The sequence below is a fragment of the Pelophylax lessonae genome (genome assembly GCF_965119305.1).
Source record: "Pelophylax lessonae genome assembly, chromosome: 9".
Taxonomy (NCBI): domain Eukaryota; kingdom Metazoa; phylum Chordata; class Amphibia; order Anura; family Ranidae; genus Pelophylax; species Pelophylax lessonae.
The window spans coordinates 135720433-135738402 of NC_138776.1; the positions used below are offsets into that span (position 1 = coordinate 135720433).

The window sequence follows — 17970 nt, forward strand, 5'->3', positions numbered from 1 at the left end:
AGATAATAGGGTCCTGCTAAATTTCAGTTGTAAATGTAAATTATCTTTGAGACAGCTGATCAATGCCTTCTGCTTAGAAAAGGAAATTAAGCTTTTGTTTGCTAGGCAACAATAGGTGTATCTGTTCCTGTTTGAAGAAATGAAGCCGAAACTACAAATTGAAACACCTTTGGCAGTTGTGCTGTTATTGAATGTGATATATCAGATCCCTAACTGTAACCTGCAGCATACACAGAGAACAGATATGGTGCATGGTAGAAATAACACATTTTACGTTAAAGCGGAGTTCCGGGCACAGATGTCATTTTTCAAAAAGCATACCCCCGGGACAGTTAGGGCTAGCACATTCCACAATGGCTAGCCTCTGATCTGTCCCGGTTCGCACTTACCTTTTAGAAGAAATACTTACTTATAAAATTTCTTCCACAGCGTTTCCATCTCTCTTGTGGGCAGCTGAAGCCGGCGCGGTCCTCTTCTGCGTCTTCTTCCGCGTCTTCTTCTCCCAGAATGCGCCGCACCGGCCCCTCTCGTCACTTCCGGTGCGGCGCCGCATTCCTAAACAGCTTCTGGGCATGCCCAGAAGCTGTTTAGCAGGGGAATGCGGCGTCGCCCGGAAATGACGTGCGGGGCCGGTGCCGTCGCATTGATTCCTGGGAGCTATGACGTTCAGCTCCCAGGAATCATTGCGAGGCAGGAAGTGACGGGGTGAGCCGCGGCTCGGAGGGAGGAAGTACCCTGAGGTGAGTATTTACGATCTACAATTACAAGGTGAGTTTAAAAAAAAAAAAAACCTAACTATCCAATTCCTTTTCAGGTTATCCAGAACTAGCGGACGGGCACAAAATCGATGTTTTTTTTTTGTGCTCGTCCGCTAGTTCTGGAACTCCGCTTTAACAACCATGATTTTATGTTCCAGCCAATGATTTATCTGTATTCAAGCTAATTATGAATCAATATACGGATTTAGACTATTTCTTCATAATCTGGTCATGTGTCCATCTCTGCTGCGTTGGCTGCCTTTATAAGCTTTAGACCAGGCATGTTCAACCTGCGACCCGGAACCGCAGGCAATGCGGCCCACTTCCCCCTGACAATTTTATTTTTGCTGGGGAGGAAGGAAGCCGCATCGGGGGCACAGCCACAGCAGCTTCCAACTAATGGTAGGCAGAGGCTGCCTCGGAGGGGAGGGGAGGGGAGCATGTGCAGTGTTTCTGACTCCTACCACCATGACCACTTCAAATCACTGAAGTGGTCATGGTGGTTAGAGTGTTCCTTTATTATCTCTCAGAAGAAGTAAACCTCTGTATACTGATTCCATTTCTTTTGATCATCCTCTAGGTGTGTTAAATTAGTGCGGGGGGCGTGGCGGAAATGTATTACTTATTGTATATACCTTAACTTTAGTATATATTTTATATGCGGCCCGAGAAAGTTTCTCTACACTCAATGTGTAGAGAAACTCATTGTAACTACAATCAGTGGATTGTGAAGACAATTCACAGGCTACTGCAAACTAGGCCACCAGCTGCAGGTCCATACCAAGGTACAAACCTTCAGTTAAGGCGCTGAAGGAAGTATCAATGAACTACGACTGTGGCAATGTCACCACCTTTGTGCTCCACTAAGATCATCGAGTCGGTCTGCTGTGATCACAGATGGGACTTGTAGTCTCTCCATTCAAGGATCTCTGGGAATGGAAGATTCAGCTGTACCTGCAGTAAGGAGAACCCTGGATTAGGTAGGTGAGGAGGCACGGTTTGGAGGTACAGGACTGGGGACTATGGCCATATTTCATGTTGCGTTGTCAATAAGGTGGACTTAGCCTTTAATACTTTTTTGGTCAATACATTACCTTCATGTTTTAAAGAGAAGCTGTCACTTTGCTTATTTGGGGCAAATTGATTCTCTTAATGGGGAACACCCCCCACCCCACTGGTACTTACCTTACTGCGATTCACCAGTGGATGTGCTAAGCCAGTGTAAGCTCTGTATTAATCAGTGTTGGAGGTTACAGATGATTATTGATCTTTCTCCCTCCCCCATGTGGCAGTGTTTGGGCTGTTGGTAGGCCATTCAGACCCAAGCAGTACATCTTGGGAATAAGAGGAGAAGGTCACATGTTTTCCATTCTTGGAAATTCCAGGTATTTCTCAGCCCTCTGGCAGATAAAAAGATAGGCAGGTGAAGGCAGTGAAGGTGGGTATCAATGGGTTGGGGGTGCCCTAGCAAATGGACAATTCTCTTTAAGTTGTCCCTGTGAAGATGTATCAAAACTGTGGTATAGCAAAGCACAAAACAGGATGTGAGATTATAGGGCAGATGTATTGCAAGGTAATATCTTGATTCTTGCAATCTTTCTCTGCTGCTGCAAAATTAGCTTTATCCCAATATACAATATGGCCCTAACCAGTGTTGGGGTAGTTACTCAAAAAATGTAACTAGTTACTTCTGTAAATTGTAACGAGATTACTTTACTAGTTACTGCATTTGAAAAGTAACTTCACTACTTATTACTTTACTTTCCTCTTTCTTAACCGGTTGCCGACCGCCGCAAGTACATATACTGCGGCGTTCAGCCCCGGCCAGGCAAAGTGACGTACCGGTACGTCACTAGCCTGTCACTTGCTTGTGATCCAATAGCGGGCGAGCGTGCGCCCGCGGAGGCGCGCTCCCGCTCCGGCTTGTTGCCTGGGAAGTCCGTGCGTGTGACCGGCGGACCCGACGTCCGCCGGTCACTCGCGATCGTCCGCCGTGAAGGGAGAAAGGCAGGCGGCTAATCTAAACAAGCCGCCTGTCATTCTCCCCTGTGTATGAATAGTGATCATACGGTTCTACTATGTAGGACCGTTGATCACTGTTCCTACACCAGTAGCCATGTCCAATCACAGTTAGAATCACGCCCCTAGGGACACACTTAACCCCTCCTTCCCCAATAAAGTTAACCCCTTCCCTGCCAGTGTTATTTTGCAGTAACAGTGCATATGTATAGCACTGATTACTGTAGTAATGTCACTGGTAACCCCAAAAGTGTCAAAAATGTCAGTCAAGGGTCCGATCTGTCCGCCGCAATGTCGCAGTACCGCAAAATAAATCGCAGATCGCCGCCATTACGCGTTAAAAAAAAAAACACCAAAAATGACAAAAATCTTTCCCTTAGTTAGTAAACGCGATAACTTTTGCGCAAACCAATCAAAATACGCTTATTGTGATTTTTTTTTTTACCAAACATAGGTAGCATAAAACAAATTGGCCTAAAATGTTAAAAAAATTTGATTTTTACATTTTTTTGGGGGGGAATTTCATATAAAAAAAATGTGAAAAATATTGTTATTTTTGCAAAATTGACGCTCTTTTTTTGTTTATAGCGCAAAAAGTAAAAATCGCACAGGTGATCAAATACCAGCAAAAGAAAGCTCTGTTTGTGGGGGAAAAAAGGACGTCAAATTTGTTAAGGTACAGCGTCGCACGACCGTGCAATTGTCCGTTAAATTCACATAGTGCCGAATCACAAAATAGGCCCTGGTCAGGAAGGGGGTAAAATCTTCCGGGGCTTAAGTGGTTAATTGACCGTGTAGAAGAAGATACATGACACTCTTTCTGCATAGAGTTTATTGTATATACACAGGCTTTGGGAAACATGAGAACAAAACCTGAAAAAACAGAATAAAACATAAAGTGCAACAAAAAGTCATAAACTTCATCCCTCTCTATTCTTCGAAATAAAGATTGTATCGCACGGCTTGGGTAACGCAGGAAAGCGCGTTCCTATAGCCTAGTAAAGTAGTGTAGTTACCCCCTATAGCCTAGTAAAGTAGTGTAGTTACCCCCTATAGCCTAGTAAAGTAGTGTAGTTACCAATATCAGTATTGTAACTAGTTATGTTACTTCGTTACCAAAAAAAGTAATGTAGTTACTGTAATCCGTTACTTTGTAACTCGTTACCCCCAACACTGGCCCTAACCATATTAGGCCCCCTGCACACAGGGCCGTCCAGCTACGTGTTGCTCACTGCATTTTAGTGCACCCGAGAGGGAAAGGTGCCCGATTTCCACTATTCATGCACCTGGTTCTGACAAAAATTTTTTGTCTGACTTTCTTCCATATTGTTTACATGTCAAGGGTATATGGATACAGTGAATCTAACAGCTGCCTTGGTCCTGATGACATCCCCATGCAGAATGTGCTGACATTACACACAGAGAAGTAACATCTCAGTGACATTGTTGCAAGCTCCAATGGTTACAACAATCAAAGGCCCCAAGATGTGTATGGCTGCAGTTGCAGGGAGAGACATTACCTGTAAAGACAACATTTGCACTGCTAAATTCTTATAGTGAAAATGTCAATTGCCTTGATGTCAAGTTGATCTGCAGAGCCTGAGAAGTCCCAATTCACAAAAGGTTTCTAGAACAAAAGGACCAAATGCTGCTCCCAAGGCTGTATCTGCCTCTATTGTTCCCTAAATGGTGGCCACACACATTACAGTTTTATTTTTCAATCGCTGTGCAATTCAATCGAAGTGATCAAATCTGTAATCAATCGAATAGCCACAACTTCAATTCCAACTGATTTAGATCAGATTCGACCAAACTATGTTGATCATCCAGGATTAAAAATATTTATAATTTTGCATTGATCAATTGATCCAGCAGTACCAAGATACTTTGGAACAAAACCATCCTATCCTTTGCAGCCAAGGAAGCTGCCATTTCAGCCTCTGTTTGATCTGTAGTTGTCATGGTGCTGCACCTGTGACCGGTTATCACACCAGCCATTTGATGGCTTGACAGAACACAGGTAACGGGGACAGTTAGCATTTACAGTATGCCTTGAATGTAATTGTTAATTTATTGGGTTTAGTTCCCCTTTAGGCTCGGTTCACACTATTGCGATGCGGGAAGGCTGTGAATTCGCAGCCTGTTCCCGCATCGCACACGCACCCCCGGCAGTTCACACTGCCATATGCGATCCGCTGGGGGTGTCAATGTAATCTTAACGACACCCCCAGTTTGATCGCATATCGCAGTGCGATCGTGCAGTTCGCACAGGATCGGATCGCACAAGTGTGAACCGCTGTGCGATCCGATCCTGATGCGGCAGCAAAAATGCCTCCTGTGCGTCTTTGCTGCGGGTGCGGTGCGAATTTAGCCATACAAACTGTATGGCTAAACTCGCACCGCACAGCTGATCGCATGTCATGTCGGAGCAGTGCGCTCCGACATGACATGCGAACCCGGCACACGCAGAAGTGTGAACCGGGTCTTAAACAGTCGTTTTCAGTTTGTACGAATGCTTATATCATTACCTGTTTGAGGTTTAGGAACCCCCTAGCTTTGTTCTAAAAATAGACCGTATAATTACAACACAATTGATTATAGTGACAGTCATTTATTAAGGCTAGTCACATGAAGCATCAATGCATTGTACACATATTTCCCATGAGGCCTGGCATATGTGCTTGTTTCTGTCACTTCCATCTGTTTCTACGGTTACAGTACAGTAGTGGAAACACTTGAATGTAATAATATCTATTAATAATGTAACAAAACAAAAAAAATACATATACAGTTTATATATATATATATATATATATATATATATATATATATATATATATATATATACACACACACACAAGATAGATAGATAGATAGATAGATAGATAGATAGATAGATAGATAGATAGATAGATAGATAGATAGATAGATAGATAGATAGATAGATAGATAGATAGATAGATAGATAGATAGATAGATAGATACTGCTCAAAAAAATTAAAGAAACACTTTTTAATCAGAGTATAGCATCAAGTCAATTAAACTCCCGGGATATTGATCTGGTCAGTTTAATAGCAGAGGGGGTTGTTAGCCAGTTGCAGCTGCTTTGGTGTTAATGAATTCAACAACAGGTGCTCTAGATGGGCAACAATGAGACGACCCCCAAACAGGAATGGTTTTACAGGTGGAGGCCACTGACATTTTTTTTCCCCACTTATCTTTTCTGACTGTTTTTCACTAGTTTTGCATTTGACTAGAGTCAGTGTCACTACTGGTAGCATGAGGTGATACCTGGACCCTATAGAGGTAGCACAGGCAGTACAGCTGCTCCAGGATGGCACATCAATGGGTGTCATTGCCAGAAGGTTTCCTGTGTCTCTCAGCACAGTCTCAAGAACATGGAGGAGATTCCAGGAGACAGGCAGTTACTCTAGGAGAGCTGGACAGGGCCGTAGAAGGTCCTATACCCATTAGCAGGACCGGTATCTGCTCCTTTGTGCAAGGAGTAACAGGATGAGCACTGCTAGAGTCCTACAAAATGACCTTCAGCAGGCCACTGGTGTGAATGTCTCTGACCAAACAATCAGAAAGAGTCTTCATGAGGGTGGCCTGAGGGCCCAATGCCCTCTAGTGGGCCCTCTGCTCACTGCCTGGCACCATGGAGCTCGATTGGCATTTGCCATTGAACCTCAGAATTGGGAGGTCCGCCACTGGCGACGTGTGCTTTTCAGAGATGAGAGCAGGTTCACCCTGAGCACATGTGACAGATGTGAAAGGGTCTGGAGAAGCCGTGGAGAATGTTGTGCAGCCTGTAACATCGTTCAGCACGTCCGGATTGGTGGTGGGTCAGTGATGGTCTGGAGAGGTATATACATGGAGGGATGCACAGACCTCTACAGGCTAGACAATGGCACCCTGAATGCCATTAGGTATTGGGATGAAATCCTTCGACCCATTGTCAGACCCTATGCAAGTGCAGTGGGTCCTGGGTTCTTCATGGTGCACGACAATGCCCAGCCTCAAGTGGGGAGAGTATGCAGCCAGTTCCTGGAGGATAAAGGAATTGATACCATTGAATGGCCCCCACACTCGCCTGAGCCAAATCCAATAAAATACCTCTGGGATATTATGTTCCGGTCCATCTGACGCTGCCAGGTTGCACCTCAGTATGCTTAGGAGCTCAGCAAAGTCCTGGTCCAGATTTGGGAGGAAATACCCCAGGACACCATCTGTGGTCTCATTAGGAGCATGCCCAGGACGTTGTCAGGCATGCATACAAGCACATGGGGGCCATACAAACTACTGAGTACCATTTTGAGTTGCTGCAATGAAATTTTAGCAAAATGGACTAGCCTGCTGCATCATTTTTTCACTTTGATTTTCGGGGTGTCTTTGAATTCAGCCCTCTGTAGGTTGATCATTTTTTATTTCCATCAAACGATGTGGCATCCTTTCATTCCTAACACATTACCCAGTCCATAGCAGTATAGATATCCAGCATGATATTTTTACCCATTGAAATCTGATGTGTTTTCAAACTGTTCCTTTAATTTTTTGATCAGTGTATTTATTGTAGGGAGGACAGGCTCAAGCCAGAAAGTTTTTAGTATCAGTCAGCTTGCATATATAAAGGAACCTAGGAATGGGGCCTGGAAGCTATATTCTGCCCAAAGCTCTACAAAACCTCCGGGGGCAAGGACCCAAACATAACCTATTAAAGTGTTACAAAACCCAGGAGCTTGCATTCACTATATCTGCTTTCCCACAGTACACAGAACATGGAAATGCAATTATTTTAGTAAATATAAAACTGCTAAATACCTTTTCTCATCAGCAGTATATAGCAGTCGTATGACTTCTATCAGCATCTAGCCAAGCACTGGTTAAAGCTAGGAGGAGTTGTTTTAATTTAATAACCATTATAAACTGTACATGGTAGAAATAAAAATGTGGAGGGATTATTGCATTAAGAAATGATGGGACTTTGAAGTGCAGTTTCCAACGATGCAATACAGGAGCACCACCTCCAGCAATATACACACATTACAATTTTATTGTTCTCTCCCTTCAGCCTTGTCACGTTTAGTGTTCCGGCCCAATGCTGGCCACACACATTGGTAGTTCTAAAGGAGATTGTACAATCCTATCACCAGGCAGCATGTGGGCCAATGTGATATAAATTGAATAGATTGTTTAAATCTCATAACCTCATACTACACAGTTTTAGGCCTCATGCACGTAGATGTTTAAGAGCTCCTAAATTCTTGAGTTTAGAATCCCCAGCGATTTCCTGCATGCAGGTGGCGCATACAGCCGCCAATACAAGTGATCGGCTGTATGCATCCACATTCGAGTAAATGCTGATCACTTCTGCATTGGTGTTCACCCATGCACGTCTAGCATATTTCCCCAACTATATGCTGTATGCACATCCACAGGTATATGCTGATACAGTAGCAATCTGTATTTAAAGTGGTTGGAAACCCCTAAGCACATAGATCTGTAGTGTTTACTTATCTCTCTCCAAAGCTCTAAGTGTGGTGTCTTTCTGCTGCTCTGTCCCTCTGTTATCAGCATGATAACTTCTGACAAGCTCTCTGACACAGGAGATAAAAGCAGTTGAAAATTTGTGTCGGGAAGGGAGCTTTGAGGTAGATTAGCAGAGAGCTGGTCTATTCAGACTGTGGCTCTGCATGTTCTTTCAATTCCTCAGCCTATGTGGAGTGGGGGTGTGTGCCTTTCCTCCAATCAGCTCTCACACAGTGTAAGCCCAGACTCCCCACCCACTGCTGAATGAGGAAGAAAGATTTATAACACGTTCTGCACTTTATAAAGAGTTTAGAAAGGGAAAGACAGCAGATATACATGTAAATCTTATGTAGGGGGATTTATTTAATCTCTGTGTATCATCTGAGGCTGTTCACTTCACTATGTATAAGAGAGGGTTTACTACGTTAAGCAAGTGCAGTCACAGACAGCCATAAGTTGATACATTGAATGACAGATGTCACAGTTGCTGATGCTGTTAACCTAACTGTCAAGCCATCAAGTAGCTGATGGTATAAAATGATCACATGCATGGTACTATGGCAACTGCAGATCAAACTGAGACTAAGATGGTAGTTTTTTGCCTGTAAAAGATAGGAGGGTTTGCTTCCGCTTTAAAAGTTAAACTATATTAAAAATACATATATAAAGCTTTATATGCAAACCTGCCAGTTTTAAACAAGCATTATCTTGTAAGATATGAGAATGAGAATTGTGCTTTTTTTCACTTCTGAAATTCCATATGGACTGAATCAGTGAATTATCTTTAAAAGATAAGTATTATCAGCATCTCAGTAGAAAAATAGGAGTCTGTTTAGTAATCCTCAATAAACATTATTACACAATAATTAAAAAAATAACTTTTTACTGAACAGGGCTGCCACTGTTCAAACTAGATTTACGAGAGCAGAAGGAAATCATTGAACCCCTTTAAATGTCACACCTATCCCTGAGCTGCACATCCATCCCTAAAGCCATTCCAGGATTTCCAAGCAGATGTAAGTGCAGTTCTTCGCCATTGCAATGATGCTGTGATAGAATTGGCCCAGTAATGAATTGTGTTATGTAATAGCCGACACATGAATATTCCACTGTATAGGTCCAGATCTATGCAGGGAACAAGGTGAAACGGACACCAGCTGTATCCAAATGCGTCTCGGTACATAAAACATCTAATTATAATTGAATGACCTTTCTTGAAGAAATGGTTTGGATAAAAAGGGGATTTAATCATTAACACGTCCATTAATATCAACAAGTGTGCACACAACCCAGAGAGCAGTTCAGTAATGGCGGATCCATATGAAATGATTCGAGTGGTTTGACCTCCCCTTAGGACAAGCCCAGTACATAGACACAGCAGTGGAGGTCAAACACATAATCTGTTCCATTTCCTGGGCACTGGTAACTAACTTCAGGCTGGTTATGTGGGCTGGGTCAGTAAAGTGTAATTAGCATCACTAGGTAACTAGGGAGCTCATTCAAGGTCCAGACATCCACACTAAGGTGTGTCCTTGGACATAAATTCACATCTCTCTATGGAGTCAGGATGAGGATTAACAAAAGCAATTGCTGAATATCTTCAACCACATAATCATAGTATTACTCACTAACATAGAAAATCTATTTATTTTTTAATAACCATCCTGTATATTAAAGTCTGATCATAACCCATCCTATCAGCAACTCTAATCATAACCTATTCTGTGAATAAAACTCTGATCATAACCATTCTATTAATAAGTCTGATCATAACCCATCCTATCAGCAACTCTAATCATAACCTATTCTGTGAATAAAACTCTGATCATAACCATTCTATTAATAAGTCTGATCATAACCCATCCTATCAGTAACTCTAATCATAACCTATTCTGTAATTACAATTCTAAACATAACCATTCTATAAATAAAAGTCTGATCATAACCCATCCTATCAATAAGTCTAATCACAACCCATCCTATCAATAAAAAATTCTGATCATAACCCATTCTGTGAATAAAACTCTGATCACAACCATTCTATAAACAAAAGTCTGATCATAACCCATCCTTATCAATAAGTCTAATCATTACTCATCCTATAAATAAAAAATTCTGATCATAACCCATTCTGTGAATAAAACTCTGATCATAACCCATCCTTATCAATAAGTCTAATCATTACTCATCCTATAAATAAAAAATTCTGATCATAACCCATTCTGTGAATAAAACTCTGATCATAACCCATCCTTATCAATAAGTCTAATCATTACTCATCCTATAAATAAAAAATTCTGATCATAACCCATTCTGTGAATAAAACTCTGATCATAACCCATCCTATCAATAAAAAATTCTGATCATAACCCATTCTGTGAATAAAACTCTGATCACAACCATTCTATAAACAAAAGCCTGATCATAACCCATCCTTATCAATAAGTCTAATCATTACTCATCCTATAAATTAAAAATTCTGATCATAACCCATTCTGTGAATAAAACTCTGATCATAACCCATCCTGTCAATAAGTCTAACCACAACCCATCCTATCAATAAAACAATTCTGATCATAACCCATTCTGTGAATAAAACTCTGATCATAACCCATTCTGTGAATAAAGTTCTAATTATAACCATTCTATAAATAAAAGTCTGATCATAACCATTTTATTGATAACAGTCTGATCATAACCATCCTATAAATAACAGTCTGATCATAACCATTCTTTCAACAAATTTCTGATCATAATCATCATAAGTCTAATTTGAACCATCCTATAAATAAACTCTGACCATAGCCATCCTATCAATAAAAGTCTGATCATGACCATGCTATCAATAAAATATTGATCATAATCATCCTATAAATACAATTCTGATCATAACCATCCTTTATTTAAGTATGATCATACCCATTCTATAAATAAAAGTTTGATTATAACCATCTTATCAATGTAAATCTGATCATAAATATCCTATAAATAATATTCTGATCATAGCCATATCAATGTAAATCTGATCATAACTATCCTCCAAATACCATTCTGATCATAACATCTTATCAATAAAAGTCTGATGATAACCATTATACAATAATTTAGCACCTTCTGGATTGACAGTAAGGTATCTGTGAACTATCAGAAAAGAAAAGATAAAGAGGAAAGTGAGAGCCATGGGAAGTCATAAAGCCAGTTTTTCTATTGAATCATTCCAGTGAAGGGTAAAGAATGCTGACATCTGATTGGCTGCTCTTAGCAGCATCTCTCCTTCCTTTTCTCCAGACTTCATCATTTTCCTATTTCACAAGGAAACAAAGTCCTGTAATAAAGGTGTATTATAGACACACAATGATCTGATCCTGAGTAATATGAACAGTAACCATATAAAAGGAGTGTCAGCTGGAAGGATGATGGGTGTATTATTAGTACATAATGATTATAAAGTTGTGATTATGGATCTGAGGATGAGAGGTGCTGATTGTGATGTATGTAGGTATGTTCTATGACATGTAAGGCTAGCTCTGTACACATGTAGTATGTATCTGAGGAAAGGCCTCAGCCCAGACACATGAAATGTCACCACATCCTGCTTTCAAGGACATTGCAGGCTGCTCGATGAATTCTATGTTTTCCTCCCATCCTCCTCCCCACTAATGGATCCCATTGATCTGTCCTGATGATGATTGTTCTGCTCTTATAGATCTGCTCAGTCCTTGGGATAGATCCAGCAGCACTCTATGCTGGGCTCACATGGCCCTAGAAATGAAGGGGCTCCCTCCCTGCTTCCTTCCCTCTCCTCTCACCTTTTTGACCTGATCATCTTTGAGCTCAGTGAAGAAATAGGCCAGGAGCTGGGCTGCTATCATTGTGCAGGCTGCTGGCTTCAATCCGAGGTGCCTGTGGAAGGTGAGATGTGGCGATGTGGAGGGTCAGTGTGCGATCCAGCGATGACATACAAGGCTGGCTGCTCTCCTCTCCCTTACAAGCTCAAAGATGTCATCGATTTTTTTTCCTTTCCTCTCTGGCTGTGACATGTCAGACCAGCCCACTTCCTGGCCTCTGATTGGCTGAGGAGGGAGGGCTCGCTTGCTGCATCGAGGAGAACAGCTTACCGGGAGGGGGCTGAGCGAGATCTGCCTGTACTGAGGATGGGAGGAGGGGGCAGGGACTATGGGGATGGAAGGAGGGGGGCAGGTACTGGAAGGATGGGAGGGGGATCAGGTACTGGAGGAATAGGGGGGTCAGGTACTATGGGGATGGGGGGGGGGGGGGGGGCAGGTACTGGAGGGATGAGAGGGGGATCAGCTACTGGAGGTATGGGGGGGGTCGGGCTATGAGGATGGGGGGGGTCAGGTACTGGAGGGATGAGAGGGGGATCAGGTACTGGAGGGATGAGAGAGGGATCAGGTACTGGAGGTATGGGGGGGGTCGGGCTATGAGGATGGGGGGGGTCAGGTACTGGAGGGATGAGAGGGGGATCAGGTACTGGAGGGATGAGAGGGGGATCAGGTACTGGAGGGATGAGAGAGGGATCAGGTACTGGAGGGAAGAGAGGGGGATCAGGTACTGGAGGGAAGAGAGGGGGATCAGGTACTGGAGGGATGGGGGGGGGGTCGGGTACTATGAGGATGGGGGGGTGTCAGGTATTGGAGGGATGAGAGGGGGATCAGGTACTGGAGGGGGATCAGGTACTTGAGGGATGAGAGGGGGGATCAGGTACTTGAGGGATGGGAGGGGGATCAGGTACTTGAGGGACAGGAGGGGGACCAGGTACTATGGGGATGGGGGGTTAGGTACTGGAGAGATGGGAGGGGGGTCAGGTACTATGGGGATGAAAGGGGTCAGGTACTAGAGGTATAGGGGGGGGGAGGAACAGAAACTATAGGGATGGGGGGGTCAGGTACTAGAGGTATGGGGGGGGGGAACAGGTACTATAGGGATGGGGGGTCAGGTACTGGAGGTATGGGAGGGGGATCAGGTACTATGGGGATGGTGGGTCAGGTACTTGATGTATGGGAGGGGGGTCAGGTATTGTAGGGATGGGAGGGGGATCGGGGATTGAGGGGATCAGTAAAGGGATGGGGGGGGGAAGGTCAGGTACTGGGAGGAGGGGGGAGTCATGTATTGGAAGAATGGGAGAAGGGAGATCGGGTACTGTAAGGATGGGAGGGGGATCAGGTACTATGGGGATGGGGGGTCAGGTACTGGAGGGATGGGAGAGGGATCAGGTACTATGGGGATGAAGGGAGTCAGGTACTGGAGGGATGGGGGGGGGGTCAGGTGCTATAGGGATGGGGGGGTCAGGTACTGGAGGTGTGGGAGGGGGATCAGGTACTTGAGGTATGGGGGATGAGGTACAATGGGGATGGGGGGGGTCAGGAATTGGAGGGATGAGAGGGGGATCAGGTACTATGGGGGATTAGTACTATCGGGATTAGATGGGGGGGGGGGTGTCAGGTACCGGGAGGAGGGGGGGGGGAGTCATGTACTAGAAGAATGGGAGAATGGGGATAAGGTACTGGAAGGATGGGAGGGGGATCAGGTACTATGAGGATGGGGGGGGGGGGTCAGGTACTGGAGGGATGGGGGGATCAGGTACTATGGGGATGGGGGGGTCAGGTACTAGAAGGATGGGAGGAGAGGGGAGTCATGTACTGGGAGAAGGGGGTTCAGGTACTGGAAGGATGGGAGGGGGATCAGGTACTATGGGGATGGGGGGGGGAAGGGGGTCAGGTACTGGAGGGATGGGGGGATCAGGTACTATGGGGATGGGGGGGGGGAAGGGGGTCAGGTACTGGAGGGATGGGGGGATCAGGTACTATGGGGATGGGGGGGGGGGGAAGGGGGTCAGGTACTGGAGGGATGGGGGGATCAGGTACTATGGGGATGGGGGGGAAGGGGGTCAGGTACTGGAGGGATGGGGGGATCAGGTACTATGGGGATGGGGGGGGGAGGGGGTCAGGTACTGGAGGGATGGGGGGATCAGGTACTATGGGGATGGGGGGGGGAAGGGGGTCAGGTACTGGAGGGATGGGGGGATCAGGTACTATGGGGATGGGGGGGGGGTCAGGTACTGGAGGGATGGGGGGATCAGGTACTATGGGGATGGGGGGGAAGGGGGTCAGGTACTGGAGGGATGGGGGGATCAGGTACTATGGGGATGGGGGGGGGGTCAGGTACTATGGGGATGGGGGTCAGGTACTGGAAGGATGGAGAAGGGGGATCAGATACTGGAGGAATTGAGGGGGGGGTTAGGTACTGGAGGGATGGGGAATGTGGTCAAGTACACGAGGGATGAGAGGGGGGTGTAAGATACTGTGTGTGCTGATCGATCAGGGAAAGGGGGGGAAGGGGGGGTTGTAGGGTTCTGATGGCTGTGAATAGGGAGGGGAGTGGAGGGGGATGTCTCAGGTGCTGGAGGGGGGTGTAAGGTCCTGGTGGATTTGTAGTGGGAGGGGGAGGTGTAAGGTCCTGGTGGATTTGTAGTGGGAGGAGAGTGGAGGGGGTGTGCAGATCTTGTAGATGATGTATGATGTGTAGAGGAAGGGGGAAGTACTGACTATGATGGGATCACGTCTATCACGTAGCACCGATGCCCGGTACAGACAGATCTTCATCACTTCCTGTTGGGTGGAATGCCCTCACCCAGCCTTGTATAGGAATAGTTCCTCCATGGACTGCTGATGACAGGTTCTGCCTGGACTGGGGTGTGCAGTGTGATGAGTGTACACAGGGAGGACAAGGAAGCAAAGTCATGGTGATCTACCCTCCCCCTCCCATGCCCCCACACCAGCAGCAATTCGAAGATGTAGAAGAGCCATTAGAAGCAGGTTGCAGGGAGTGACATTGATTGTATGATAAGACATTGCTGGTAATATCTGATCTATACATGTGGGTGGATTGTACATATAGAATGATATTCTGGGGATCAGGGATTATTAGTGTATGATGATGTTTCAGGAGAGAGGACTTCCCACCTTATAAATCATCACAAAGCACAATTATATTACATATCTGTATAAATAAAAATCAGTGTGTATGGTGTATTAAACGATCTGCTCAAACAAAGTTTTTGGTATGTTATAATGGAATAATGTTTCTGACAATCATATGGAAACTGATACAAGTATGCCCTCCTTTACAGGACACAAGAAGTACTGCCCCAGTGCAGTCCACATGGCACAGGGCGCCTTCTCCTGTCTGCCGAGAAATAATGGAATTATTTCTGGTGACCACAGCCAAGGAGAAATTGTTCCTGCTTCCTCCACACTGGATCGGTCCTCCAATCCATAAGCTCAGTGAGGAATTGTCACTCTGCACTTTTCATTTAATAAAAATGTAAACCCAGGGCCAGCGCACCCGCTAGGTGAACTAGGCAGCCACCTAGGGCGCACTGCTGCTTAGGGGGCGCAGCCATGGCCATTGGTTTCTAGGGTGACCAGACGTCCACAGTGCACTGTGAACTGGAGCAGGGGGGTGCCATAGTTCCCGCTTAGGCTGCCTCCGGAGGGGAAGGGGGGGGAGGGGAGATGGGGATTAGAGCACCGCTTGATTACAAAAAGCCAAGTTCTTCTGCTTACCTGGCGGGGAGGCTGTCATACGAAGTACCGCCTCCTGGACTGGCTCCTACCTATGATAGACAAAACACTGGTGACGTCTATCGTAGGAGCTGGTCCAGGAGGCGGAACTTCGTATGACAGCACCCACGCGGGGTAAGCAGAAGAACTTGGCTTTTTGTAATCATGCGGCGCTCTAATCCCCATGCACTTGTCACTCTGCATTGGATGGGGGCACTGGTCACTCTGCATAGGATGGGGGCACTGGTCACTCTGCATTGGATGGGGGCACTGGTCACTCTGCATTAGATGGGGCAACTGGTCACTCTGCATTGGATGGGGGCACTGGTCACTCTGCATTGGATGGGGGCACTGGTCACTCTGCATTGGATGGGGGCACTGGTCACTCTGCATCGGATGGGGGCACTGGTCACTCTGCATCGGATGGGGCACTGGTCACTCTGCATCGGATGGGGCACTGGTCACTCTGCATCGGATGGGGCACTGGTCACTCTGCATCGGATGGGGGCACTGGTCACTCTGCATTAGATGGGGGCACTGGTCACTCTGCATTGGGTGGGGGCACTGGTCACTCTGCATTGGATGGGGGCACTGGTCACTCTGCATTGATGAGGGCACTTGTCACTCTGCATTGATGAGGGCACTTGTCACTCTGCATTGATGAGGGCACTGGTCACACTGCATTGAATTGGGGCACTGGTCACTCTGCATTAATGGGGGCACTGGTCACTCTGCATTAATGGGGGCACTGGTCACTCTGCATTGTTGGAGGCACTGGTCACTCTTCATTGGATGGGGGCACTGGTCACTCTTCATTGGATGGGGTCACTGGTCACTGTGCATTGGTTGGGGGCACTGGTCACTCTGCATTGTTAGGGGCACTGGTCACTCTGCATTGGATGGAGGCACTGGTCACTCTCAATGGGGGCACTAAACACTCTGCACTGGATGGGGGCACTGGTCACTCTGCACTGGATGGGGGCACTGGTCACTGCATTGGATGGGGGCACTGGTCACTCTGCATTGGATGGGGGCACTGGTCACTCTGCATTGAATGGGGGCACTGGTCACTCTGCATTGAATGGGGGCACTGGTCACTCTTCATTGAATGGGGGCACTGGTCATTCTGCATTGGTTGGGGGCACTGGTCACTCTGCATTGGTTGGGGGCACTGGTCACTCTGCATTGGTTGGGGGCACTGGTCACTCTGCATTGGTTGGGGGCACTGGTCACTCTTCATTGAATGGGGGCACTGGTCACTCTGCATTGAATGGGGGCACTGGTCACTCTGCATTGGTTGGGGGCACTGGTCACTCTGCATTGGTTGGGGGCACTGGTCACTCTGCATTGGTTGGGGGCACTGGTCACTCTTCATTGAATGGGGGCACTGGTCACTCTGCATTGGATGGGGGCACTGGTCACTCTGCATTGGATGGGGGCACTGGTCACTTTGCATTAACGGGGGCACTGGTCACTCTGCATTCATGGGGGCACTGGTCACTCTGCATTATTGGGCACACTGGTCACTCTGTATTCATGGGGACACTGGTCACTCAGCATTAAATGGGGGCACTGGTCACTCTGCATTGAATGGGGACACTGGTCACTCTGCATTGAATGGGGACACTGGTCACTCTGCATTGTTGGGGCACTGGTCACTCTGCATTGTTGGGGGCACTGGTCACTCTGCATTGTTGGGGGCACTGGTCACTCTGCATTGGATGGGGGCACTGGTCACTCTGCATCAATAAGGCACTTGTCACTCTGCATTGGATGGGGGCACTGGTCACTCTGCATTGGATGGGGGCACTGGTCATTCTGCATTGTTGGGGCACTGGTCACTGTGCATTAATGGGGACACTGGTCACTCTGCATTAATGGGGGCACTGGTCACTCTGCATTGTATGGGGGCACTGGTCACTCTGCATTGGATGGGGGCACTTGTCACTCTGCATTGATGGGGGCACTGGTCACTCTGCATTGGATGGGGGCACTGGTCACTCTGCATTGGATAGGGGCACTGGTCACTCTGCATTGTTGGGGGCACTGGTCACTCTGCATTAAGGGGGGCACTGGTCACT

At 46.2% G+C, this 17970-nt stretch overlaps 1 protein-coding gene across 1 annotated transcript in view; it reads right to left on the minus strand.

Annotated features, from left to right (window-relative positions):
* LOC309563136 (hexokinase-1) overlaps window positions 1–12241 on the minus strand; it is a 103728-nt gene extending 91487 nt beyond the window's left edge. Inside the window, exon 1 of the mRNA XM_082267454.1 lies at window positions 12116–12241. Within this exon, the coding sequence (XP_082123580.1) occupies window positions 12116–12178 (63 nt within the window). The 5' untranslated portion in view covers window positions 12179–12241. The remainder of the gene's footprint in view (window positions 1–12115) is intronic.
* Window positions 12242–17970: the final 5729 nt, after the last annotated feature.